The following is a 24350-nucleotide window of genomic DNA, read 5'->3' as shown; positions in this document are numbered from 1 at the left end:
TTTTCTATATCCAGGTACCCCCAACATTATTAAAATACCTTCACTTTTTAAAGTGCAGTCACATCAGGGGAGGGTGGCCCCAGCCATTTGCTCCATCTGTGTAGGACTTGCACCAGGGTTGATGTATTTAGGCCCATCCATGGCACCAGTCCAGAAAATGGGAAACTCTAGGGACACCGCCAGGCCGTGTTCTAACACTGTTAAAGGAGCCAGCTCAGTTTGAAACTCATAGTCTTATCCTCAGAGTGAATGAAAAATTCTTCCCAGTGAGGAAATGTTGCCTCTAAAAGATTAGGGAGGCCTGTGTGTGGCCTGAAGTGGTTTTCTTTCCATGCTGTGATGGAGTCAGGGTTTGGCATTCTTTCTCCTTCCCCTTCACTGCAGCAAGAACTTCAGTACTGTCATGAATGCATCATGAATTATTCCCTTGATTTCTGTCTGTTCCTCTCTCTCTGAGAAGGGCTGCAAGCTGACAGAGCGGGGCCACTTTGATGACTAATAAAAAACCTAGTGACCAAGGTGTTCCATTTCCTATTGCATTTTTCGAACTAAAATGACACAGGAAGTATGAAGGTGAAAGCAGCTCCCGATGGCCTGTGACAGGCTGGATTTGTCGGACAGGTTTTGCCTCCTTCCTGGATTACTTCTTCAGGAAAACACATTTACAAGCTTATGTGGTAACATGTTTCAGGGATCGGGCCAGGGTAACAGGGGTTTTATGCCTCAGTTTAGGGCATCCTCAGGGCAGTTTTTAAGTGTTGGGTGTTGCTCCTGGTCTGAGGCTCTGGGCAAATAGTAGGCCTAGAAATTTCTAGTCAGTGGATTGATTGATTTTAAAGTTCTGAATGTGTCAACAGGCAATGGTTTTTATATGTTATGGTATAATGTAACTAGATGCTGGTCATAGCAAGGCCAAGTATAAGCCAAGATGGCTGAGTGAATTTGTAATGTAAGTAAAAATCTACCCCACCAGGTAGCAAACTCTTATCTTATCCTGATACCCATGAAAGGAGACATGAATATAGCAAGGCGATCTTCACGAGTTTAATCACATTGTAAGCCAGAGCCCAGTGAGCCTTGGGGGGCAGGGTCTGGCTGTGTTCCTGAAGGTCATCTGCAGATAAACGTAGGCATGGCGTGCCAAGTAGTCTTTGAAAAGTAAGAGTATTGAAAATTTTAACTACAGATATTCCTCGACTTACAGTGGGGGTTACATCCCAATAAATCTACTGTGAATTAAAAATATTGTGCCCTGGCTGGTGTAGCTCAGTGGATTAAGTGTGGACCTGCGAACCAAAGGATCGTGGTTCGATTCCCAGTCAGGGCACATGCCTGGGTTGCAGGCCAGTTCCCAGCAGGGGACTCACAAGAGGCAACTGTACATTGATATTTCTCTCCCTCCCTTCCCCTCTAAAGATAAATAAATAAAATCTTTAAAAAATATATTGTAAGTCAAAATTGCACTAAATACATCTAACTACCGAACATCTAGCCCAGCCCACCTTAGATGGTCTTTGTTCAGAACACTCACATTAGCCTACAGTTGGGCAAAATCAGTTAACAAAATGAATACACTGTAGCCTCTTGGTTGTTGATCCTTGCGGTTTCATGGCTGACTAGGACCTGCCCCTGCCCAGCATTACAAGAGAATATATCATGCCAGATACCACTAGCCTGGAAAAAGACAAAAATTTGAAGTAGTTTCTACTGAATGCGTATTTCACACCACCATGCAATTGAAAAATAAGTTGTGAACCATTATAACTTGGGGACCATCTGTATATTGGTGACCTGTCTCCAGATATGATTCCCGAGTGGGAGTAGATCAATGGGAGAGCTCAGCCCATGAGCACTTCCCCTCAGAATAGGAACTTTTATGTTCATCAAAGGTGGCATCACATCACAAACTATTTGGAAAAGAGAAGCCGGTTAGCCAATGCTTCAAGAATGTCAAAAGAAAGAAACTCCAGATCAACTAGAAGAAAAAGCAAAGTAAATGTGACTTGCCGTGGAGGGCTGTATCAGGGTAAAGGAGGCTGCTCAAGACAAGGGAAAGGAATCGCTTTGACAGTTGAAGTGTTATGCTCTGTGTCAGACACTACCACCAAACACCTTAAGAAGCAAATAGCCTGGGAACGAGTTCCAGTTCTTCATAAATGAAGAGCTCACTAGAAAGCCGGCCAAGAACAAGGCAGATGACCAGAACTCACAGGTGCCAGGAAGCACAGAGACAGAGCCCTCCAGCCATTGGCGGTGCTGCCGGGAGCAAACAGTAGCCCATTTTGAGCGTGCAGTTGTTGGGTTCCAGTCAAGCTCATCAGGTTACAACTGCATCTGCAAAATACTGTGCTGCATTTAGCGTCTAGTGGGAGTAGCGTTTGGTATGAACCACCCAGGCCTTGAGACCCTTGTTCTTTCTAACACAGTTGCCAGGATTATGGGGTTATTTTTATCTCCTGTTGCTGATGGTGCTTCACTGGTATCACAGGAGCCCAGCATTGCTGAGAAGGAGGTAAATGGCCACCTCGTACTGGTGAGGCTATTACAAGTCACTTTCACTTTAGGGGAAAATGTTTGACAGTTTACCACGAACTTGTAAGATGCTTGTCTCCTTCGACCTGCTGGTTTTACTTTTTTTAGGAATTCACACTTTAAAAAAAAAGATGTCCATGAGTTTTATGTTTAGAGCCATTTTAATGTTATTTGTGGGTTTATTTTTTTATTTAGTTTAGTTTTTCGTTAAAGATTTATTTATTTATTTTCAGAGCAAGAAGGAAGGGAGAAAGAAAGTGAGAGAAATATCAATCAGTTGCCTCTTATTCACTCCCAAATGGGGACCTGGCCTGCAACCCAGGCATGTGCCCTGACTGGGAATCGAACTGTGATTGTTTGGTTCACAGGCCCGTGCTCAGTCCACTCAGCTACACCAGCCAGGGCACTGTGTGTGGCTTTTTATTTAAGTTAGAAACAGCTAACAGTGTAGAAATGTTCAGATTACATGACACCCGGCAGTGAATTACCACACAGTCAGGGAAGACCAGGTCTCCACCAGCAGATGCCATGGAAGAGGTGCTCCCACTGTCGGCCGACCAGTCATAGGCAGGTCCCAGCTGTGTTTAGAGGCAGTGTGAGCACATGCATGAGTGCACATCACAGAGAATGAAAGAGAGCTGGAAAGGAAAGGCGGAGATGCTAATTGCTGCCTGTCCCTGGAGAGAGAGAGAACTCTACTTTCTGTATTTGCTAAACACTTTAAATGAACTTAAAATTTTTTAATTAATTGGAAAAAAACATGGGGTCAGCAGATCCCTTCATGCTAAACTTCTCTTAGTGGTTCTGGGACCCTGCAGGTCGGCCCGTGTTTGAGTGGGGGTGTTTAGGTGTGTAGGGTTTCTGTTTCTGTGGGTATTTCTGGCTTGCTGCTGAGCCTCCTCCCGGGGGCTGTTAGCCTCCCACTCCCACCTTCTCTCCACCCTGAGCTCCTGGGCAGCAGTGGGTGGGTCCCCACAGTGTGACCACTGCCTCCCTCTGCTCCCAGGTTCTCCAGTGCAGAGTGGCCTTCTTGTTTAGGCTTTGATTCCATTCCAGGTAGTCTCATCTGCCCACCTGTAATCAGCATTTACACAGTCCTGCCAGGATTTGGGAGGAATAGCCCAGCAGATTGGCCTCCCGCTAAGCCACCAGCCTTTAGTCTCGACACTTGCAGTTAGTGGCTATTGTACAGGAGCACCTGTGACTTTCTTGGGGCGACTTTCTTATCGCTTCTGTGTGGGTTTTAATTGGGATGTTCTTTGGGTTCATTAAACTAGCCCTTTAAAGACTTGGGTTTGATAATTCTCAGTTCTAATGCATTTAAAAAAATACTTCATTGTCCTTTAATTTTATAGATATTTATTGTGTGCCTACTGTGTGCCAACTAGAGAGAATATGTGTTAGATAAGGGTGACTCTGTCCCTGTCCTTCCCAGAGCTTGAGACGGATAGGAATTCAATAAGTAATTATTCTCAAAAAAGGGGAACACCCGTACGGTTAGGGAGACAGTGAAGGAGAGGATGGGTGTTCCCCTCAGAGATAACATGTGTGAGTAGAAACCTTTTATGGAGAGAGCTGTGCTTGTTTTCTTCGAATAAGTATTGTTGTGAGTGAAATATCTGCTCCCTCTTGGAAATGGCCTTTTATTTTTCAGGCTTCCTCAAAAATCTCACTTCTCAGTTTCTTTCACAAAATAGCAATACTGCCAAATGGAAGGTGACCTGAGAGTTGCTAACTCCTCTGTGTTTTTAGCCGTCAAACTGAGCCACCAAAGAAGGAGGCAGCCTCCACTGGGCCGCAGGTGAAGCGGGCGGATGAGTGGAAGGACCCTTGGCGCCGGTCCAAGTCTCCCAAGAAGAAACTTGGGATATCGGTTTCCCCTAGCCGTGCACGAAGGCGTCGAAAAACGTCAGCCTCATCAGCCTCTGCCTCCAATTCCTCCAGGTAAGGAGAGGCGGGCTGGTGAAAAGGGCTGGTTCCTAAACACCACGGGAGCGATGTACCGTATTGCCTGGGGGTAAAGTCAGTAGGACTAAACAGGCATTTGTTAGTTTAGCTGAGACTTAGTGAGTACCTGGAAGCTGGGGCCTCAGCAGCAAATAACACCGGCACTTGCAACCTTGGTACAGTTTCACATGTTGAGATCAGCAAGGATGCGGGTGACTCAGAGTGGAACACAGGCCTGGTGGGTGAACCAGGGCAGGATGGGGGTTGTTCGTGAGGGGAGAACACCTGTCTGGGTCACTCTGGGAGAGACACTGGGAGGAGAGACCAGCGGAACAGCACGAGTCCTGTCATCCGGTCAGTCAGTCCATTTCTCCTGCAAGGTCAGTTAGCAGCTCTGAAACCTGTGTGTGCACTGACTCTGCCCGAACAAATGAGAAAGGTGTGGATGGTGAGAGCTGGCTCTCTCTCTGCCAGGGAAAGGTGTTACGGATCGGAAGGGGGGCAGGCGTCCAGGGCAGCTGCAGTGTGCAGCCAGGACTGGAGATATCAGTGTGGATTGAGGGTTTACTACGTGCACAGATGGACAAGTAGAGAAATGCACAGACCTGTGTCTGCAGAGTCAGACACCTGCATACATGGCAACTATGTCCTGGCTCTGCACACTGAAGGCCTGGGAGCCATGTCCCAGCAACAGTGAGACACCCAGCATCCAGGTTTTGGTCTCTAAACACCGTTCCCACTAGAAGGGGGATGGGACTGTAGGGTGTCCAGCAAGGTGTCCAAAGGGTGGGTGTCTCTGTGTGAGTGGGGGTGGTGGTGTACCTGTGGGTGTGTCTGTGAGTGGGGGGCTATATCTGTAGGGGATGTGTATGTGTGAGGGATGTGTGTCTGAATGGGGGTGTCTGGGGGTTGTATCTGTATGTGTGTCTGGAGGGGTGTGTTTGTGTGTGTGTCTGTGAGGGTACTGTGCCTGTGAGTGGGAGGGCTATATCTGTGGGGGATGTGTACCTGTGTACATCTGTGTGAGTGGGGGGTGTGTCTGTGTGAGGTGGTGTGTATCTGTGTGTGAATATAGCTATGTCATCTAGGCCTGGCACCAGTGGGCAGGGCAAAGATGAAGGAAGACATGGCCTCTCCTCTCTCCCCCTTGGATGCTCTAGGTCATCTTCACGGTCCTCATCCTACTCGGGCTCTGGTTCATCCCGGTCTCGGTCCAGGTCCTCATCCTACAGCTCCTACTCCAGCCGGTCTTCCAGACATAGCTCCTTCTCAGGCAGCCGGTCCAGGTATGTCCCCAGGGCTTGGCAGGTGCAGTGAACTTGGGCACCTCTGGGTGTGGCCCAAGTCATCCCAAGTCACCTGCATGATGGCAGATCTCTCTCCTGTCAGGGTTCTTCCAGGTACTGTTGTTTCCAGAACAGTCAAATTCTGAAGAATGCACAGCAAGGTGCCAGCTCACTGTAGACTCTGGAAGATCGTAAAATACAGTGCACGTCAGGAGACAGTTCAGACATAGCACCTGTGTCGGCCTGCTTTGGGGTGTGCTAAGTCAGAAATAAGGCATCACACTCATACAGAGGCCCACCTACACACACACACACACACACACACACACACACACGTGTGCTTCTTTGGGAAGCACATCACCAGATGTTTGGGGACTAAATGGACAGACCAGTTTACCCTGCGGTGGTCTGTTGTCCCACAGTGGCACCTCTTCCTGGCAGCCAGTCTGTCTTTAGGAAAGTTGTAGAGAGGATTACAGCAGCATTAGGTCCTTGGAGCTATGGAACCTGCTGGTCAAGTTAATGTTTTAAGTGGGTCGTGGAACAGATAATATGGGGGCCTGTTTTGCATGAATGTTGAATCTTGTGCATAGCAATAGCTCTGAAAAAGAAAGGGAACCTTTTTCCTAAGGTTTCTAGAGGGCCAGCTCCAGGCCTTGGGGCCTCATGATATTCCTCCTGGAAGTTGAAGCAGTACCCAGGGATTATATAACAGCTGTCGGTCATGGGGCAGTCATAGAATGCTACCTGTAGGAGGTGAGGTGAAAAGCAGAAAAGATACTGAGCAAGGCATCCACAGTGGGAGAAATCTTGTGTGTGGCTTCATGTAAGAAACCAGGCTGATAAGCTATAGGAAGGAGCCTAAGGCCAAGCTGGGAAATTTGGAAATCACCATTATGGGGGGCTTACCTACACTTTTTTCAGTGTATGTGCAATGGACACTGAAAAGAAGGCCCCATGGCATGGAGTCTGTTAAGTCAGGGACAGGGCTGGGGCAGCTGTGACAAAGGCCTGAGGCTACAAACAGTGGGATAAAGAACCATCATCAGCCTGGTGGGCTTGCCAAGCTCCTCACGCTGAGTCAGGCATGGGGCAGGAGGGGGCCTTCAGCAGCAAGCAGGAGAGAGTTGGTGGAAACCCAGCTGTCTTTTCAGGAGATGGACCCCAGGGAGGATGCTCGGCCTCCTCATCACCCAGTTCTAAAGAGACCACCCAGGACCCAGCCTTGTGTCCCACGCCAGTCCCAGGGTATTTTCAGCTGGGACCGAAATTTGTTAGCTGTTTCCACAAAATCGGGTGTACTTTCTTCACCACCTAGCCTTCCCCTTGGCTTGTGTTTATACTGTACTGATGTCTGGCTGGGGCCCGTTCCAGTGTCTGTCCATCAGCAGACCTCTTGTCCAGCCCCACACCTTGGCTGGCTCCTGGGACAGCCCTGTGGTCCCTGAAACGTGAGCAGAGCGCCTCCCTGCAGCACCCCACGTGGGCACTGGCTCTGCAGCACCTCCCGAGGAATGGGAACAGGGAGGAGGTGATTCCCAGGCAGCAACTCAGGGCCGTACAGTGTTGTTGAAGCTTCTTGAAAGTGAGCCTGGCATTCCTTCCACTCTCCTGGTGGGCTGCCCAGCCATGGGCCACAAGGGTGAGGACAGGAGGAGAAATGGGCATTTCTCCTGTGTGTTTTCAGTGCAGCATATGTGACTGCAAGAGCCTGATCTTACCTTAGCTGGTGGTGTTGCTTGGCTGAAGTGTTGAACATCTAACAGGACAGTTTCTAAGTTGGGAGTAAAAATAGCAAACCCACAAACCTTTCAAAAGGTTGCCTCCTCTGTGACGTCGTGTGAATCCTAGGACGATGGGGCAGCAGCCAGTCAGGCCACGCCTCCTGGAACTCCAGCTTCCAGCCCAGCACCCCTTTCCCAGCGCTTTGTCTGTCCTACCGGCCCACGCAACTTGTGTCCAAGTGAGCTCATCGCAGTGACCATTAGCTGGATTACTCCCCGAGCCAGGCCAGTCTCTGGCTCATAGCACCGCCATGTCTGCGCATGGGCCTGTGATGGCCACTCTCGGAGCCACCACCACCACCACCACCACCACCACCCTCCAGCCCACCTGGGTCTCGGGTGCCCGGCGTGGCCTTCCATTTCTCCTGTGCTGCCACAGCCCACTCAGGTTGTGTGTCTCCTCGTCGGGGTTTCATTGCAGCATAGAGAGCAGAGCCTGTGCCCTTCCCATCCTGCTCACAGAGCTAGCACACCCCTTGGCTCAGGGCCTCAGAAGGACTCACCAGCGTGGTCACCAGCTGTCCCCTCAGCACTCTACTCTCCCTTCTTCTCAGGCAATGTAGTTTATGAAATGACCAAGAATTCTCTGAAGCCCACACTTAATCTGAGGCCAACTAGCAGGAATTCACCATGGCCTGCCCTGCTAATTTGTGGCAGCGTCCCACCAGTGTGCTCAAACTCGGACCGGGCACTGTGGCGCTTCCCTCCTCACACCTCTGTTTGCTCCCTAGGTCCCGGTCCTTTTCCTCATCCCCGTCCCCATCTCCAACGCCTTCCCCACACAGACCTTCTGTCAGAACCAAGGGGGAGCCAGCTCTGCCTCCTGGGAAAGCAGGGTAAGTACCCAGGGCTCAGGAAGCTGGCAGCATCCAGCCCTCTCCTCCCTCCTGTCATGTATGTGGGGGAGCCCGAGGGAACTGTAGACAGGACTCCGGAGGTGGGCGTGTGGACCTAGGGGTACTTAGCGGTGTTTATGCTCCAGCACCCTGTTTGGAGAGTGGAGATGGCGATGCTCCTTGGGGTTCCAAGTGAGTGCAGCACAGGGAAGCCACGGCTCCGCTCTTACCAGGCAGGCATGTGAGAGGTCCCCTCCATGCCCAGCCCCAGGGCTGTATCACAGTGATCCTTCTCAATAGACATCGAGCTCTTACACAAACGCCTAACGTGCAGTGTCTCAGCCCGACATTTCCGGGCAGTTGGTGGTTCAGTCGACCCTGCCCCTGAGGAACAAGGCAGCCTCTGTCTGAGCAGACTGGACCTTCGAGTCAGCCTTGGGCGAGTCCTTGCCGTCGCAGGTCCTGCTTCCAGACTTGTTCTTACGGTGGTTACTTGTTTAGCAGGAAGTGGCCCTGTACCTACTGTATGGTGGGCTTTGAAAATTTGCACTCTGCAGGTTTCCATCTTACATGGAGTGAGAATACTGCCTCAGAAACGTGTAGGGAAGCCTGAGCAGCTCACTTTTAAAAATGAATTGTATTGAAGTATAATTTAAAGTGCACTGCATCCATCTAAATTGTACGAATCAGTGGGTTCAACAAAGCTGGGAGAGCACACGGTCCAGACACTCCAGCCCCCTCCACAGCTCACCCCTCCCGACTGCACACTGGGCTTGCGCAGGGTGCACCTTTGTTTCTGCATTTTCATCGGCACAAATTTGATTGACCCCTGACACTGGGATAAGCAGCCTGCTTTTGACCAAGACATAACTTCCCGGTGAGGTCACTTTGTTGACAAGGTCTCAGACAGGCCTGTGCTCCATGCTCCCTCTGAATCAGGAGTGCTCACCATCACTGGGAAACTGGCAGAGGGTTTTCCCACACTGATAGTAAAAAAAATTGGGGGCTGCTTTCTTTACTGCAGTGTGGTTTCCACATGTGAGTTTGCCCCAGCACCCTCGAGGGGACATCCCCACGTGGGGGCAGGATGTCACACAATGCCAGCTCCCAGCTGTTCTCCAGAGTTCTCAGATGGACCCTCGTCTTGCTGCCTGTGAGGGGGAAGTGGGGCTGCTACTCTCTAGCAGCTTCAGAAACATTCCAAGAGCCTGGTGTGACGTGGGATCAACAGCTCACCTGGCCTCCCTGTGACATGCCCTGAGGTCACTGGCTGGGCCCCCCACCAGGTCTGACCTTCCATCCTATCAAACAGAGAGAAAGCGGTGAAGAAACCAGCCCCGCCTCCAGCTCCACCACAGGTCCCCAAGACCACTGCCCCCGCCCCCGAGCCCGCCAAGCCAGGAGACCCTCGGGAAGCCAGGAGGAGGGAGCGACAAGCAAGGACCCCCCCCAGGAGGTAAGCAGACCCTTGTGGGGATTTGCTCACCCGTATCTTTGGTGCCCGGGCTAGGGGAGGGGACACTCCTGGGCAAAGCAGCCCAGGCCAAAGATCCATCCTGTTCCTGGCCTGTGAGGTTTCGTCTAGTCCTGTCGCCTCACTGTGAGTGTAGTGGGAGGCATGCGCCCATGTCACTGCTCCACCTGGGGAGGCAGGGTTCCCTGGACACCCCGAGTCTTCCCTGGAAAGAGGTGGTGATGGTGTGGGGACGCTGTCGAGAAGTTGAAGTGTCTTTTAAGAAAAAGTTGTGCTTAGGAAGTAGACCCCAACCCACTTCCAAGTCTGTGGCAAGTTACTGGTCAAGCATCTGTCTCAGGCCAGTGATTAGCCCCGGTTCTGAGGAGAGACTGTGTCTGCCCTTTTCGATTCTGCAGAGATGTGAGTGGCGGGACTTTTGGTTGTGTTGCAGGCGGACCATCAGTGGCAGCGGCAGCGGCAGCAGCTACAGCGGCTCTAGTTCCAGATCCAGGTCACTGTCAGCATCTCTCTGGCCCCAGTCCCCATCAGCTTCTGCCCCTGCTCCTGTCTCCCAGTCAGGGTCCAGGGACCTTAGAAGGGGTCACCTGAGGTGTGAGCTTTCCTTCTCCCCGGGCAGCCTGTGGCTGCCAGTGGGTGCTGTTAGGAGCAGCGTGGCTGGCTGCCTCCACCTGGACGAAGAGAGAACAGACCAACCCTCGTGTAGTAGGGAGCCTGGCCCAGTGGCTCCAGGCATGTGAGGGCTCAGAAGCTGGGTGCTTCCAGGTCAGTGGGTCTGAGAGAGGCTGGCACGGAGGCTTCATGCTTGTTCTCCAATGAAGGGCTTGGCCCTGCCCCGGCCTGCTGTGCCGGAGGCAGCCAGGGACAGCCAATTCTTTCAAATTTCAGAAAGGAAGTAGAAGAGAATTCTGCCGTTCAGGTGTTTAAAAAGATGACAGTATTGAATCAGTCCTTAAATTCCTTGAGTCAAACTGTGTTTTATTTCTAAGCAGCAGGTGGTTTATATGTATTTGCCCAAATCTTTCTAAATAGGTTTAAAGGCCTAACGTTTAAAAAATGTTGAGCTCCCTTTCCTTGCTGTGCCCCAGTCTGGTGTCCGATGGCCTTAGGACACAGTGGGGGTTTTCTCGGAGGTGAAGAGACAGAGAGACTCAGCAGAGACTGCTGTGACAGCTCGTGCATGTCAAGTCCTTTGCAGCATGAGCTGTGACAGAACCAAGGGCCCATGAGACTGGCTGTCATTTTCGCGCTGTCCTGGCACATGCCATAGGCTAAAGTGGTCTCCTGTCTGGTGTGTGGTGTCCCTGCAGGTTGAAGCTCTCCCTTTGTTGTGCATTATTAACTGAGACTCTCAATTCTGTCCTCAATCACTCTCGGGTCACACTTAGTCATCTGTCCCTGCCCAGCAAACAGCATGAGCATCTCTATACTATGTGGCACCTTTAAACTTCCTAGAGTTCCCTCTGAAATTTAAGGTTTGGTGGGTACACGTCCCTTGAAACTGGGAATTGGGAAGAGTAGACATCACCCCTGCCCAGGGCCTCCAGCCCATCTTTTGTTTGGGGACACGCGGGCACAAACAGGCTCGTACGTGTCTAGGTCCCTGAGCGTGAGCAGCGTCTCCTCGGTGTCCAGCGCCACCTCGAGCAGCAGCTCAGTGCACAGTGTGGACTCTGACGACATGTATGCCGACCTGGCCAGCCCTGTGTCCTCAGCCAGCTCACGGTCCCCAACCCCAGCCCAGACCAAGAAGGAGAAAGGTACGGGGGCTCCTTGTGTGCTGGTGGCATGGCTGCAGCGGGGAGGCTGGCCCCTTGTGGAGAGAGGGTGCAAGTGGCCTTGGTCAGCACTGCATGCAGCCGGGCAGACAGTGCGGTGACCTCCCAGTTTCATCTCCGCATGCATGTGGCCTGCTTGGTAAGGCACCCCTCCACCCAGTGGCATTCGGGAACCAAGTGCAAAGTCAGTGGCCGTGACTGAGCCCTTCTTACCAGCAGGAAAAGCTAAAAAAGAAGACGGTGTTAAAGAGGAAAAGCGGAAAAGGGATTCATCCACACAGCCACCCAAATCCTCAAAGTCTTCCGCAGGCAGTAAATCCTCCCAGCAGCCCACGACCCCCCAGCAGGCACCCCCTGGGCAGCCCCAGCAGGGTACATTTGTGGCACACAAAGAGATCAAGTTGACACTGCTGAACAAGGTGAGGCCGTAGGCTCTTCCGGTGGGAGCCACAGAGAACCACACAGCTTGGGGTCATCCTAGGACTGAGACCTAGTGGGAGCCAGCAAGTGGCCTTTTGAACTTGGTGGCTGGATATCACCCCTGCTCATCCTCCTGCCCTGATGGACAGCCCTGTGGGAAAGGGAGGGGTGCTGTAGCACATCCTGAGACACCAGGGCATCCGGGGGTGAGTGCTCTCCCTGACCCTGAGCACCTGCACCCTCGGTCCTCCTGCTGGTTCCCACAGGGCAGCACCGGGACAGCGCAGAGCAGACTTGGTCTCTGTGAGATGATGTCTCCAAGGCCCCACGGGACTGGAAGGGCGAGAGGCTGAGTCTGCTGGAGGCCTGTCCCGTAGCATGGCCCCCACAGGGAGCACAGCATCTCTGCTGGCACCTTTGCTACAGAGAATAAAGGTCCCCCAACCGTGGGCCCTGCTTCACTCGGGGCCAACCGGGTGAAGAGGGACCTGTGGGAGCAGAGAGCAGGTGTGGGTGGTGAGGATGTCGCCACTCTGTTCCTTTCACTGTGTGTTCCGCCTGGTAGCCAGTATCTCAGACCCTGTGTCCTCGCTGTTCTCCCTCCATTACTTCAGGCTGCCGATAAAGGGAGGAAACGCTATGAGCCCTCAGACAAGGACAGGCAAAGCCCTCCTCCAGCCAAGCGGGCCAACATATCCCCAGACCGAGGTGAGCTTTGTCCCGTCAGGGGCCCGACTGATGGAGGGACCAGGACCTTGTCCATTTTTTAAGAAATCGAGGACCCTTGCCCTGGCAAGTGTGGCTCACTTGGTTGGAGCATCATCCTGTAAACCGAAAAGTTGCAGGTTCGGTCCCCAGTGGGTCCCCAGTGGAGTTGTGTACAAGAGGTCCCCGATCAATTCACCTGTGAGAAGCAACTGACAGATGTTTTCCTCTCTCCCTTCTCTCTCTAAAATCAATGAGCATGTCCTTGGGTGAGGGTTAAAAAAAGTTACAAAACAGGAAAAAATAGAGAGAGAGAGAGAAGACAGAAAAGACCCCAAGGTACTTCTGATCTTTATTTACAGTATTAGAAGTCAAAACTGCCCTGGCTGGTGCAGCTCGGTGGATCGAGCAGGGCCCTGTGAACCAAACAACTGCAGTGTGATTCCCAGTCAGGGCTCCCAGGTCCCCAGGGGGGGGACACATGAGAGGCAACCATACATTGATGTTTCTCTTCCTCTCTCCTTCTCTTCCCCTCTAAAGATAAATAAATAAATTTTTAAGTCAAAACTAAGAAAAATTCTTAATATTTTTAAGTAGCTGACAAGCCACTATATTTTAGCACAAATAACATTTTTTTATGAAAAATAACCATTTCCCAAAACAAAAGTTAGTACGAGTGACGTTGGGGTTTTTCTAATTGTTTTGTTCAGCTTTTTATTGATTTTTAGAGAGAGAGAGAGAACCATCACTTTCTTGTTCCACTTATTTTTGCATTCGTTGGTTGACTCTGCTATGCGCCCTGACCAGGGGTCAGACCTGCAGCCTCGGTGTATCAGGATGATGCTCCAACCAACTGAGCTGCCCCATCGGCAGCATCGGGTTGGGTTGGGTTGGGTTTGTCACAGATTTCTAATATCTGGCTGACAGACAGCGGCTGGGTTCTCATCTCTTGTGGTAGCACAGAACACACGGATTCTGGGAAACTCCACCCTACTGAGAGAATGTGGGAGCAGAGGGTGGACAGGGTCTCCGTGTCACTGTGAGAACCGTCTGACTGCTCAGTGGTCTGTTAGACACCAGCTCCAGAAACCTGGGACCAGTTCGGAGCTCAGCTCTCAGGGGCTTCCTGGGGCCTCACTGAGGAAATTAGGGAGCTGTGCTGAGCCGTCAAGATGGAACGGGGTCACTAGCATCCAGTAAGGCTACACTAGCCCTCTTTGCTGCCAGCCCCATGTATAACTGGAACCCCCCTCTAACGCTGTCCCAGGTTCTCGGGACCGGAAGTCAGGTGGGAGACTTGGCTCCCCAAAGCCAGAGCGGCAGAGAGGCCAGAATTCCAAGGCTCCCGTGACCCTGCCAGACAGGTGAGTCCCCCACCTGTGCCGCAGCCACACCGCATGGGCTCCTTTGCCTCGGGAGGGCCGGCAGACCCAGACGCAGCGGGGGCACGTCTTAGATCTGGTGGCAGGAGGGCAGCCCCACACGTCTCACTCTACCCTACCAGTGGGCCCTGGAATAGGAATGGCCTGAGGCTCTCCACTCTCAGCCTGAGGTGGGGAGATGGGAGTTGGGGGCTTGTGGGCGGGAAGATGGTCCCAGCTCTTTTGTACCTTTCATTTGAGGCACAGGAAGTAGGAGAGGAATTTCCCTTTTCCAGGAAGATGGCTCTGAGTCCCTGTGCAGCTGCACCCTGTAGCTCGGGGTCAAGGTTTAGGTGAGGGGGAGGATGTGGGGAGGGGAGGCACGAGACTCAGAGCTGTGCAACCCCCAGCACACACCCGGCACCCACAGCCTCTGGGGTCCTCCCAAGTCTGTAGTGTGGGTTTTACGTCACCACAGTGGGAGTTTGTATGCAAGGACCAGAAGCAGGAGGGACAGGTTAGCAGGGTGCTGGGCTGGGGCCTGGGTACTCATTCACCATGGGATCGGGGCCTCCATTCACTGCAGAGAGGGTGCCTTCTGCCTGGCAGGAGCTCCCGGCAGGGAGGGAGGGGCACTCGGACCCTCTAATGGCCTCCCCACCCCTGCAGGAAGCGCCAGTTGTCACCCCAGTCCAAGAGCTCCAGCAAGGTCACAAGTGTGCCTGGGAAAGCCTCAGATGCCAGCACCGCCACCTCCACCGGCACGAAATCAGGGAAGGCCAGCACACTGTCGAGGCGGGAGGAGCTCCTAAAGCAGCTCAAAGCCGTGGAGGACGCCATTGCTCGCAAGCGGGCCAAGATTCCTGGGAAAGTGTAATGGGCCCTGCGGGCTCGGCTCCCCTACCAGAGGCAGAGACTCACATGTTTTTATAAATAGGGTAAGCGCAGCCATTTTGGATTTTGCAGTCAATGTCTTATTTTGGCTGTGATTCTTTTTAAATATTAAAAAAGAAAAAAGTTTCTCAGCTGGAAAAGAAGCCACACACGTAATGAAGATGATGCTGAACCCCAGCCTTCCCCTGGCCACACTGCCCGGCCCCTTCCCAGACCAGAGGCAGGCAGGCAGGCAGGCAGAGAGCACCAGGCAGCGAGGACACGGCAGAGTTTGGTGTAAATTTCAAGTCCCAGGTGTCCAGATCAGCGGCCCACGCGTGTTTCCTCCCCGTCTTCTTTTCCTCCCTCTGCTAGTGAGGCCAGTTCTCGCCCTGCTGTCTGGTGAACTCGCCATGCGGCTCTCCTACTGTCGACGGGAACACCGAGTGCTTCTGAGCAACCTCTTCCCCGTCCCTGCCCGTCCCCAGGATCAAAATATATATATATTCTTCACTAAATCTGACTGGGAGATATTTCCTGTCTTTTATTTTAAGCATCAATTTGTTTTAGTTGATTTGAAAACGAACAAAAATATAGAAAAGACCAAAAAAAAAGGCCAAGGGTATTGTTGGGCATCTGTCTAATGTGGAGGGTCTTTTTTTGAGGGGTCTCCTAAAATAAAATATTTTGATAAGCAGCTGCCTTAACCCTGGTGGTGGTGTTTTGTGTGGCTGGGGCTGCACACCTCGTGGCGTCCACTGGGCCCCCCTGCCGTGCAGTGGCCCCTGGTGATGGAGTCTGGGGACACGGAGTCTGCCCTGAGACCCTGTGCGATTCCCTGGGGGCTCTCCGCCCAGAGCAGTGATTGCTCAGGCGCTCTGCCCTCTGACTCCTCCCCCAAGGGAGCACTGTGCCTCAGTTTCCTGGTGGTGGACACGCACCTGGCCCTGGCAGGGCTTCCTGAACGCCAACACGTGGTCACCTGTCCCCAAAGTCAGTGCCCCACCCAGAGCCTTAAATTTGCCATCCGGACCCCACACAGTTGTACACATATCAAAGCTGGAGAAGTGCCGGGCCCAGGACCACACCGCCCACCCACTGCAGAGCAGAAATGTCAGCCGTTCTCACTGCAGCAGCCCCTGTGGTGCCCACTGCAGCCTGGAGAGTCCCAGTGGGGCCATTTCCACCGTGGGGCAAACCCCAGTGCTCACTTGGGGTCCCTCCTGGTCGGGTTAAACTCACAGAGTGGTGCTGTGGACCTCAGTGTGCTCCGCCACCCTCAGGTTACCATAGAGCAAGTACTATAAGGACGTGAAGACAAAACACCCCCAGAACCCACCTGCTGCCCCCAGTGAACCAGTGCCAGGAGGCAGCGGCCTGGGGTCCTCACCCACTTACATGACCTACTGAATTGACACAAGCTTACAGTGTGTGCATTTCATGGCGCTCCACCCCACAGCTTGGTGGCCGTGAAGCTGGATAGGAAAGCTTGCAGGGAGCTAGTGCTGTGAGCTGGCCACACAGCCAGGCCTCCTAACTGCGCTGTTTTCTAGCCCGTGTCCACGTCCTCTTAGAGCACAGGCCACGAGGCTCCTCTTACATCACCGCAGCCTCAGTGGAGTGTCTTCCACAATTTTTAAAGGCTTATCTGGTGTGCCATCAGGTCAGAGCCAGGTGCAAAGAGAACTCCCATTTTCCGAATGAGTGGCTTTCAAGGACGTGGAGCCAGAATCCAGGACATCTTGAGTGCCAGCCTGTCCCTGAGTGTTCCATGTCCATCAGCCATTGGGCTCTAATCCAGCTGGGCAGTAACTGCCCCTGTAAAGCCAGGAGCCCACTGCACAGGTCTCTGCACTCCTCCCTCCACTGGCCCTTTCTGGTCCCAAGAGGCTGACCTGACCCTGAACTCAACACCTAGGCTGGAGCCACAGCCCTAGGCCCCCTTGACCCAAGCTAGGTTTAAACTAGCAGGTTTTCATTTGCTGTCTGAGGTCGTGGCTCACCTGGGCTAGGCTGGGGAATGTGCCTGTCCCGGGTGGGGTGAGGGCCACACCCTGAGCCAGTTCTCCCCTCCTAGGTCTAGTGGAGAGAACATTCCAGGCCAGGCATCTGAGAAAAGGGAGACCTGTGACTGAGATCCTGACAGGTGGTTAACATGCAAATAGTGGGGATAATCACAAATTTCTCAAGTTCCATCTCTGCCTACCGCACTGCTCCTCGAGTGCCCAGGCCACTGTGGGGTTCCCTGGCCTCCAGTTCTCACTCCCCAGCTATGCCAACCCTTCCCCAGCTGGCTGGCCTTTTCTCCCACCTTAGGGCCTTTGCACTTGCTGTTCCCTGATCCTGGAACTCGACCTGGCTGACTCCTCCCACTTACTCTCAGCTCCAGCAAACTGGCCCCATCCCCTCAGTCCCTCCATTGTCTGCTGCCACAGTGCTGTCCTCAAGCTGTCACCTTGGGTTTCCTCCAGTGGAACCTCAGGAAGGGAAGCACTTGGCTCCAAGCTCTTCACACGGGCCTGTCTCAAAGGGACTGGATCTGGATTTCCACCTCTCAGCGCCAGGGTCAGGCCCCTACTGTTCCCCTCAAAGCTTGGGCCTCTCCCTGCCTCCTTTGCCCCCAGATTTGGCTTCCCTCCCTCGCTTACTGCCAACCCTCCAGCTCCTTGGCAGTTACCCTGCCACCTTATAAGCCCCAACCCTGAGCAGAAGTCATTCTCATCCTCACAACCAGAGAGGCTCAGGTGCTCTGACTGAGGAAAGCCAGGCCCTGGCCTTGGCCCTGGGTGAACAAACAGGGACACCCCCACCCTGGAAAGCCCCATGTACAGGGCCATGGACAAGGATGCAGTAAAAATTATCCTGACAATGCAAAGTTCTTTGGAATAAGACTGGGCTGTATGATAAGCTGACCACAGGCAGGGCTACCCGGGGCCCAGTGGTCAGGAAGGTCATACCCTCCAGGGAAAGGGGAGACAGTATTGTCATCCCCCCTTCACAGATGAGGGGTGAAAACTTTAAGCCCAGAACCCCAAAGAGCCTGGAGCAAACCTTTCCTGCAGGCCACCTTCCAACCCAGGCCCACTTGGCTGCTTCTATCCAGCCAGGGCTGTAAAGGCTCTGAGCCACAGGCTGGGCCACATATGAAGCACCTGCTGTGTCTGGCCCTGTGTCTCCTGTGTTTTACCTTCCTGCCTCAGCCTGTGCCTTTCTCTCCACTGCCTTCCCTCTGCCAGCCTCTACTCCTGGATTTGTCTATGACACTGTGCCTGTCTCCTCCTCTTGCTTTGAAGTGCCCTCACACATTCTTCTTCCTGCATCTCTGTCCCCTTGGTTGTGTGTCTCTGAGAGTTGGGGATGTGGTAATCAGGGGTGTGATCCTGTGGGCATGGTTTGTGAGGGGGTTCTTCCCAGGCACTGTCTCCAGATGCCCTCAGACCTTCCACTGGCAGTGCCTTTCCAGTCTTGCCCAACCTGGGACTTCTGTGCTTGTTTCAGCAGCCCAGGAATGAGGCTCCACCCCTGCCCGCCCTGCGCCCTTCCGGTCCCCGCCCCCCCCACCACCACCACCACACACACACTCCCAGTCCTTGTACTGGCTTCCTGGGGGTGGGGGGTGCCCATGGTGAGGAGGGACAGGTGTGAAGTCAGGGTCCCAGTTTCCTCAACCGAGCACAGTGCATGCCTGGTCAGCTATTCAGAACAGACACAGGAGCACAGAAGATACAGACATCCCATGGGGGTTGGCCTGGGCAGGGGGATGGCCCTCTTCAACACCCACCGCCCCGCCCCACACCCCACCCTCTGCCCCTGCTGGACCCAAGCATCCAGAGTCTTCCTGCCGAGTGGGAAACCCCAGGAGTCCCTGTGCAAGCAAGTTTTACAGCCTTTCATTTCCTGATTGAACACCTGTGTCAGTGCAGCTGGACTTTTCAGACCAAAGGAAGCATTGCCGCTGCCCGCTGGGGCTGCCTAGGTTCCTGGCCTTCCTGCCTTACCAGCATTAACCACCTAGTTGCCGAGCATGGGGGACGTCGTCACCCTGTTTTTTCCCACAAGGTCATCCAGGCGTATCTCTCCTTTGTTCTGCTGTGTTAATGGAGCATCTGGGTGCCAGGACAGGGTGTGCTGGGGACATGGTCCCTGCCATCAAGGGGCTCACACTACATTTCTGGGAACAGCAGGAGGGGCTAGAATTTTTTTCTTTAAAAAAAATTTTTTAAGCCCTGGCTGGTATAGCTCAGTGGATTGAGCGCGGGCCTGCAAACCAAACAACCACGGTTCGATTCCCAGTCAGGGCACATGCCTGGGTTTCAGGCCAGTTCCCAGCAGGGGACCCACGAGAGGCAACCATACATTGATATTTCTCTCCCTCTCTCCTTCTCTTCCTTTCTAAAAATAAATAAATAAATCTTAAAAATAAATAAATGCACGTGTAGATATTAAAATTTTTTTAAGATTTTCTTTTTAGAGGGGAAGGGAGAGAGAGAAACATCAATGTGTGGTTGCCCCTCGAGTGCCCCCTACTGGGGACCTGGCCCACAACCCAGGCATGTGCCCTGGCTGGGGATTGAACTAGTGATCTTTCAATTCTCAAGTCAGCACTCAATCCAATGAGCCACACTAGCCAGGACTGAAATTTTTCTGAGACCTCCAAGGGCCCCAGCAGGCAGGCAGGTCCCCGTTCTCTCAGCCTGACCTAACCCACAACATCAGCATTCAGTACTTGAAGGTGTACTGGGCTCAATTGTGTCCCCCCTAAAAAACATGTTGAAGTCCTAGCCCCCAGTACCTGCAAGGAATGTGTCCTTATCTGAGAAAAGGGCCTTGGCAGATACCATTAAGGTATGGATCTTGAAATGAGACTGTCCTGGATGAGTGTGTGTGTCCTCATAAACAACACAGACACGCAGGGCAGCCATGTGAACACGAAGGCAAGGGTTGGAGTGATGGATCTCCAAGCCAAGGACTCCGAGGATCACAGCAGCCACACACAACTGGAAGAGGCAGCAAGTATCCCACCGACACTTTGTTTTTGGACATCTGGCCTCCAGAACTGTGAGAGAATAATTTTCTCTTGCTTTAAGCCTCTTAGTCTGTGGTACTTTATTATGGCAGCCCTAGCAAACAATGCAGTGGGTGAGCTCCCCATTGCAGGAAGCATGCAAGCAGAGGATAAGTGGGTAGGGGCATTGTAGGGGAGGGGCAGCCCTGGGGACTCATTGTATCCATCCAGCCATTCCATCCATCCATCTATCCATAATTCAAAATAAGCAGAGAAAACAGTCATGACACAGCACCTGTTGCTGAGGCGCTTCCATCGGCCCGTGCAGGGTAGGACCTCCTCTAATCCTCCCCTGCTCCTTGGAGGGCAGCTTAACCCTGCAAGATACTAAGACCCAGAGAGGGCAAGTCCTTGCCCAGAGTCACACGCTGCTGTGTGGAGTTGCTGGGAGAGCCCAGGTGTCCCGCTGCCTTCTCCAGCCCCACCCCACTCAGGGAGCCTTCATGTCCACCAGGTTGTGCCTTTAAACAGAGAATGGTGCTGTGACGGTATATACATTTCTGGCCCCTACCATCAGGCAACGAAAGGCTGGAGGGCAAGCTGGCACCCTTCCCCCACCCCCCAGACTCTGATTTGAGAGGACCAGGACAGGCAGGACCCTCGGCACTGGAAGGTGCCTTGGCGCCTGCCCAGGGACCCCCCAGGCAGGCCCTCCCCAGGATGGCCTTCAAACCCCATTCAAGACGTTGCAAGATCTGGCTCCAAACTCTCTCCTTTTCAGGGTCACAAAGGCACCCCCAGCGCCTCTCTTCCCAGCCGGCAGCGGGAGTGGGTGGGACCCAAGTGGGCTCCTGGGGCCTCCTTGAATAAAGCCCCCCAGGGTGCACTGCTCTCTGACGTTCCCAAGGCGTTTTCGTCCCCTCCTTCTCAGACACCTTAGCTTGAGTTTTTGTTCAAAAATACACATAGAAGCCCCAACACAGGGTGGGGCAAAAGTAGGTTTACAGTTGTTAGTATGGAAAGTAATGCAATAATTAATCAGTGCTAAAACAAAAAGAAACTATGTTTCGAATACTCACTATTCTAAACCCACGGTTGCCCCACTCAGACGAAGCCTGAAGGTGCTCACTAGCCCCAACTCCCCAAGTCCCCCCGGGACCCCCCCCCCCACCGTGCAATTGGAGGCAGACACTGCTGTCCACCCGATCTTGATGATCTTAGGTAAAAAATGAAATGAACTTCATGTCCCCTGACGGGACAGGAAAACTGTGCTGCAGTCTGTGATGCGTGAGCCCCGCCCCAGGTACCGGGGTCACCAGGTCCCTATAGCGAACACATACAGGTGTAATCAAGCTAAAGAATCCTCAGCAGCACTGGCTGGTGTGGCTCAGTGGACTGAACTCCAATGTGTATGCGAACCAAAGGGCTGCTGATTGATTCCCAGTCAGGGCTTGGGTCTGGGCTCACGCCTGGGCTCATGCCCAGGTCCCCAGTAGGGGGCGTGCAAGAGGCAACCACACTTTGATGTTGCCCTCTCTTTCCCTCTCCCTTTGCCTCTCTAAAGATAAATAAATAAAATCTCAAACAAACAACAAAAAAAAGACTACTCAGGATAAACCCTTTTACAAAAGGTTCCAGAATGTTACATAGGCAGGACCTGTTTGCAGCTCCATCTACAGGTGCATAGCCTGGGGTGGGGTCTGTCTGGGTGCGGAAAGGAGGGAAACGGAATAGGGTGGCAATGAGGGTGATGGCGAGAGGAGGTCTGGAGCAAGCGGTGGGCTTCCTCTGCCCTGGGCTGGGGAGGAGGGGACAGTCTGTGGGGACCAGAAGAGAGGGGAGGAGGAAGCAGCAGCTGGGCACTTCCCAAGGAGGAAGCGATGCTGGATTTTCCCCAGGTGTGGCCAGAGGTATAAAGGGCGCTGACAGCCAGCTGGCCAGGTCCGCCACCTGGTGCACCCCAGAACCACAGCCAAGTGTGCCTGGGGCTGGCACCAGGCACACACCAGCTGCTCTGAGCCCAGCCGCTGCCACTGAAATGGTGAGCTGCCTCTCCCCACGCCCCGACCTGGATGGTGCCATCTGGCCCAGAAGGACTGGCAGTTCCCTGAGCTCTGAGCTAATGATGTTGGGATGGGGTCCAGGAAGTGCCCCCAAATCTTGGGGCAGGAGGGAACCAGGACTCAGGAACTCTGGCTCACTGGGGGGCTTGGGCTGAGGGGCTAGCCCCTCTGGGCCTCAGTTTCCCCAACTGTAAGAGCAGGCTATTTCCCATCTTTACACAGGGAACAGGGCAAGCTGGGGTGGCAGCAAGGTGCCTCCTTCACTGGGCATGCCCTGACCACCCATTGCCTGTTTCACCAGCTCCTTCCTGGCCTTCTGCTTCTGCTCTGGCTGTCTGCCAGCCTGGCTCTCCATAGTCCCCCACTCTGGGGAGGCCCCCACATCCACACCCGTGGGACCCCACGCTGCTACTCAGACAAGGAGCTGCCCCTGGGCCAGGCCCCTGCACACCTGCTGGCTCGAGCTGCCAAATGGAAGCAGACTTTGCCAGTAGCCCTGGTGTCCAGCCTGGAGGCAGTGGACCGAAGGAAGCGGCACAAGGGGCCCCCAGCTGGAACCCAGTGCTCAGTGCTGCAGTCTGAAGAGGCATTGGAAGCCGACATCCATCAGCGCTCCATCTCTCCCTGGAGATACCGGTGAGGGCTGTGGGGCTCCCTGGGCACTGGGATTCTCCTGTGTGGCACTGGGCTGCTCCCTCCCTTCTCTGGCCACTGGATTCTTAAAGAGTTCTCTGAGCCTCAGTGTTTTCACTAGTTAAATGGGATAAGCATCCTGACCTCCATCCAACCAGGCACCTGTCCCCGGGGGTGGGGTAGGGACCCATCAAGTGAGCTCCTCCTTGCCACTGTTGTCTTGAGCTCTCAGCCCAGACCTTGGGTACCAGGGTCTCCTGGGAAAATTTTGGGGCTCCCATTTGAGCCCCTGTAGGCAATGGGCTGGGCCCAAGGGGAGGTAGGGTAGCTCACGGAAGCCACCGACCCTAGCTTCTGTGCTCTGAGAGGGCATTGGAGTCATGGGAAATCATCGCTTATTGAGCACTGACTGTATGCCTGCCCTCCTGGCTCCCTGCAGCCTGATGCCTCAGCTGTCAGGCCAGGAGCGCCCCAGAGTGCGTTGGGCAGCCATGGGGCGCCAACAGGGAAGGAGGAACACGCCTGCTGAGGCTCTCCGCAGTGCCTCACCACTCTTCTCCTGCAGCGTGGACACGGACGAGAACCGCTACCCACAGAAGCTGGCCTTCGCCGAGTGCCTGTGCAGGGGCTGCATCAGCACCAGGACCGGCCGTGAGACAGCAGCGCTCAACTCTGTTCCGCTGCACCAGAGCCTGCTGGTGCTGCGCAGACAGCCCTGCTCCCAGGACACAACAGGGGCGCCCATGCCCGGGGCCTTTGAATTCCATGTCGAGTCCATCCAAGTGCCCATCGGCTGCACCTGCGTCCTGCCCAGGGTGGTATTGTGACCACTGCCTCAGCTGTCCCCACTGCTGTACTGTGGGCAGGGGTGGCCTCCCAGACTGGACAGTGGGGCTCTCTCTGAAGAGAGGGCCCTTCCTATTTATGTGTATTTATTGGTTATTTATATGCTCTGGGTGACCCTGCTTCCCCTACCCAAGGTCCCCGGGCAGGCACCAGGGCTCCAGGCCTCTAGTTTGAGGGAGAACAGTGGAGACTGGGTACTCAGTGGAAGGGCCAGGCGATTCTGCCCTAGTCAGCCCCCTCTCAACACTCAGTTACCCTTTCACACAAACAGTAGGCCAGAAGGAACCTTATTATTCTCTAGAACTTTTAAAAATAAAACCAGGAAAAGTGTTCTGATGGCCCCACTTGGTAGTCCCACTGGGATCCCCCACACTCCTTCTTCCCACCTCCCCTGTATTTCTAAAACAATTATTTATTATAAACGCAAATATGTGTTGTTAAATTGATAAACACCCCAAAGGCACAGCATTGGATGTCACAGATACAGGAGTGAAGACACCCTCCTCGCCCTCACCCCTACCTGGCCCTCGCTCCCAGCTGGCCCTGCAGGAGCAGCTGCGGGCCCACATTCACCAGGAAGGCCTATGCATGCAGCCCAAGCACATCCAGGGTGGGGCATGTGTTTGAATAGGGTGGAACACAGGTGTGCCCTGCTGGCCACTGTGTTTTTTGCCTGGTGACGCCTCCTGGCGCTGGTGCTGGGGCCCAGGGATGGGCCATGTCCCCACAACCCAGCTGTGATGACGAGGGGCCCTGCTCTGCCCACCGGTCCAGGATGTGGCCAGACCTGCACTGTGACAGTGAGCA

At 53.7% G+C, this 24350-nt stretch overlaps 2 protein-coding genes across 6 annotated transcripts in view; both read left to right on the top strand.

Moving 5' to 3' along the window:
• The window catches only part of ZC3H18 (zinc finger CCCH-type containing 18), a 64773-nt gene extending 49070 nt beyond the window's left edge, over positions 1-15703 (top strand). For 3 of the 5 annotated variants that reach the window (XM_037040190.1, XM_037040193.1, XM_037040191.1), the window contains 10 exons: positions 4285-4476; positions 5640-5765; positions 8281-8385; positions 9698-9841; positions 10293-10352; positions 11459-11619; positions 11854-12056; positions 12672-12765; positions 14030-14126; positions 14793-15703. In XM_037040190.1, the coding sequence (XP_036896085.1) occupies positions 4285-4476; positions 5640-5765; positions 8281-8385; positions 9698-9841; positions 10293-10352; positions 11459-11619; positions 11854-12056; positions 12672-12765; positions 14030-14126; positions 14793-15000 (1390 nt within the window). In that variant the 3' untranslated portion in view covers positions 15001-15703. The remainder of the gene's footprint in view (positions 1-4284; positions 4477-5639; positions 5766-8280; positions 8386-9697; positions 9842-10292; positions 10353-11458; positions 11620-11853; positions 12057-12671; positions 12766-14029; positions 14127-14792) is intronic. The other 2 variants (XM_037040192.1, XM_037040194.1) reach the window with 1 other exon arrangement.
• A 6254-nt stretch (positions 15704-21957) lies between these two features.
• Positions 21958-23752, top strand: IL17C (interleukin 17C). The gene is made up of 3 exons (XM_037040329.1): positions 21958-22042; positions 22366-22700; positions 23263-23752. The coding sequence occupies exons 1-3, from the start codon at positions 22040-22042 to the stop codon at positions 23522-23524; spliced, it is 600 nt and encodes a 199-aa protein (XP_036896224.1). The 5' UTR covers positions 21958-22039; the 3' UTR covers positions 23525-23752.
• The last annotated feature ends 598 nt before the right edge of the window (positions 23753-24350 follow it).

Source organism: Sturnira hondurensis, unplaced genomic scaffold, assembly GCF_014824575.4.
Source record: "Sturnira hondurensis isolate 20B ecotype Veracruz unplaced genomic scaffold, ASM1482457v3 Scaffold0002597, whole genome shotgun sequence".
In the NCBI taxonomy this organism is placed as follows: Eukaryota; Metazoa; Chordata; class Mammalia; order Chiroptera; family Phyllostomidae; genus Sturnira; species Sturnira hondurensis.
Note: the sequence above shows the minus strand (reverse complement) of the source record. Positions and strands in the feature narration are given on the sequence as shown.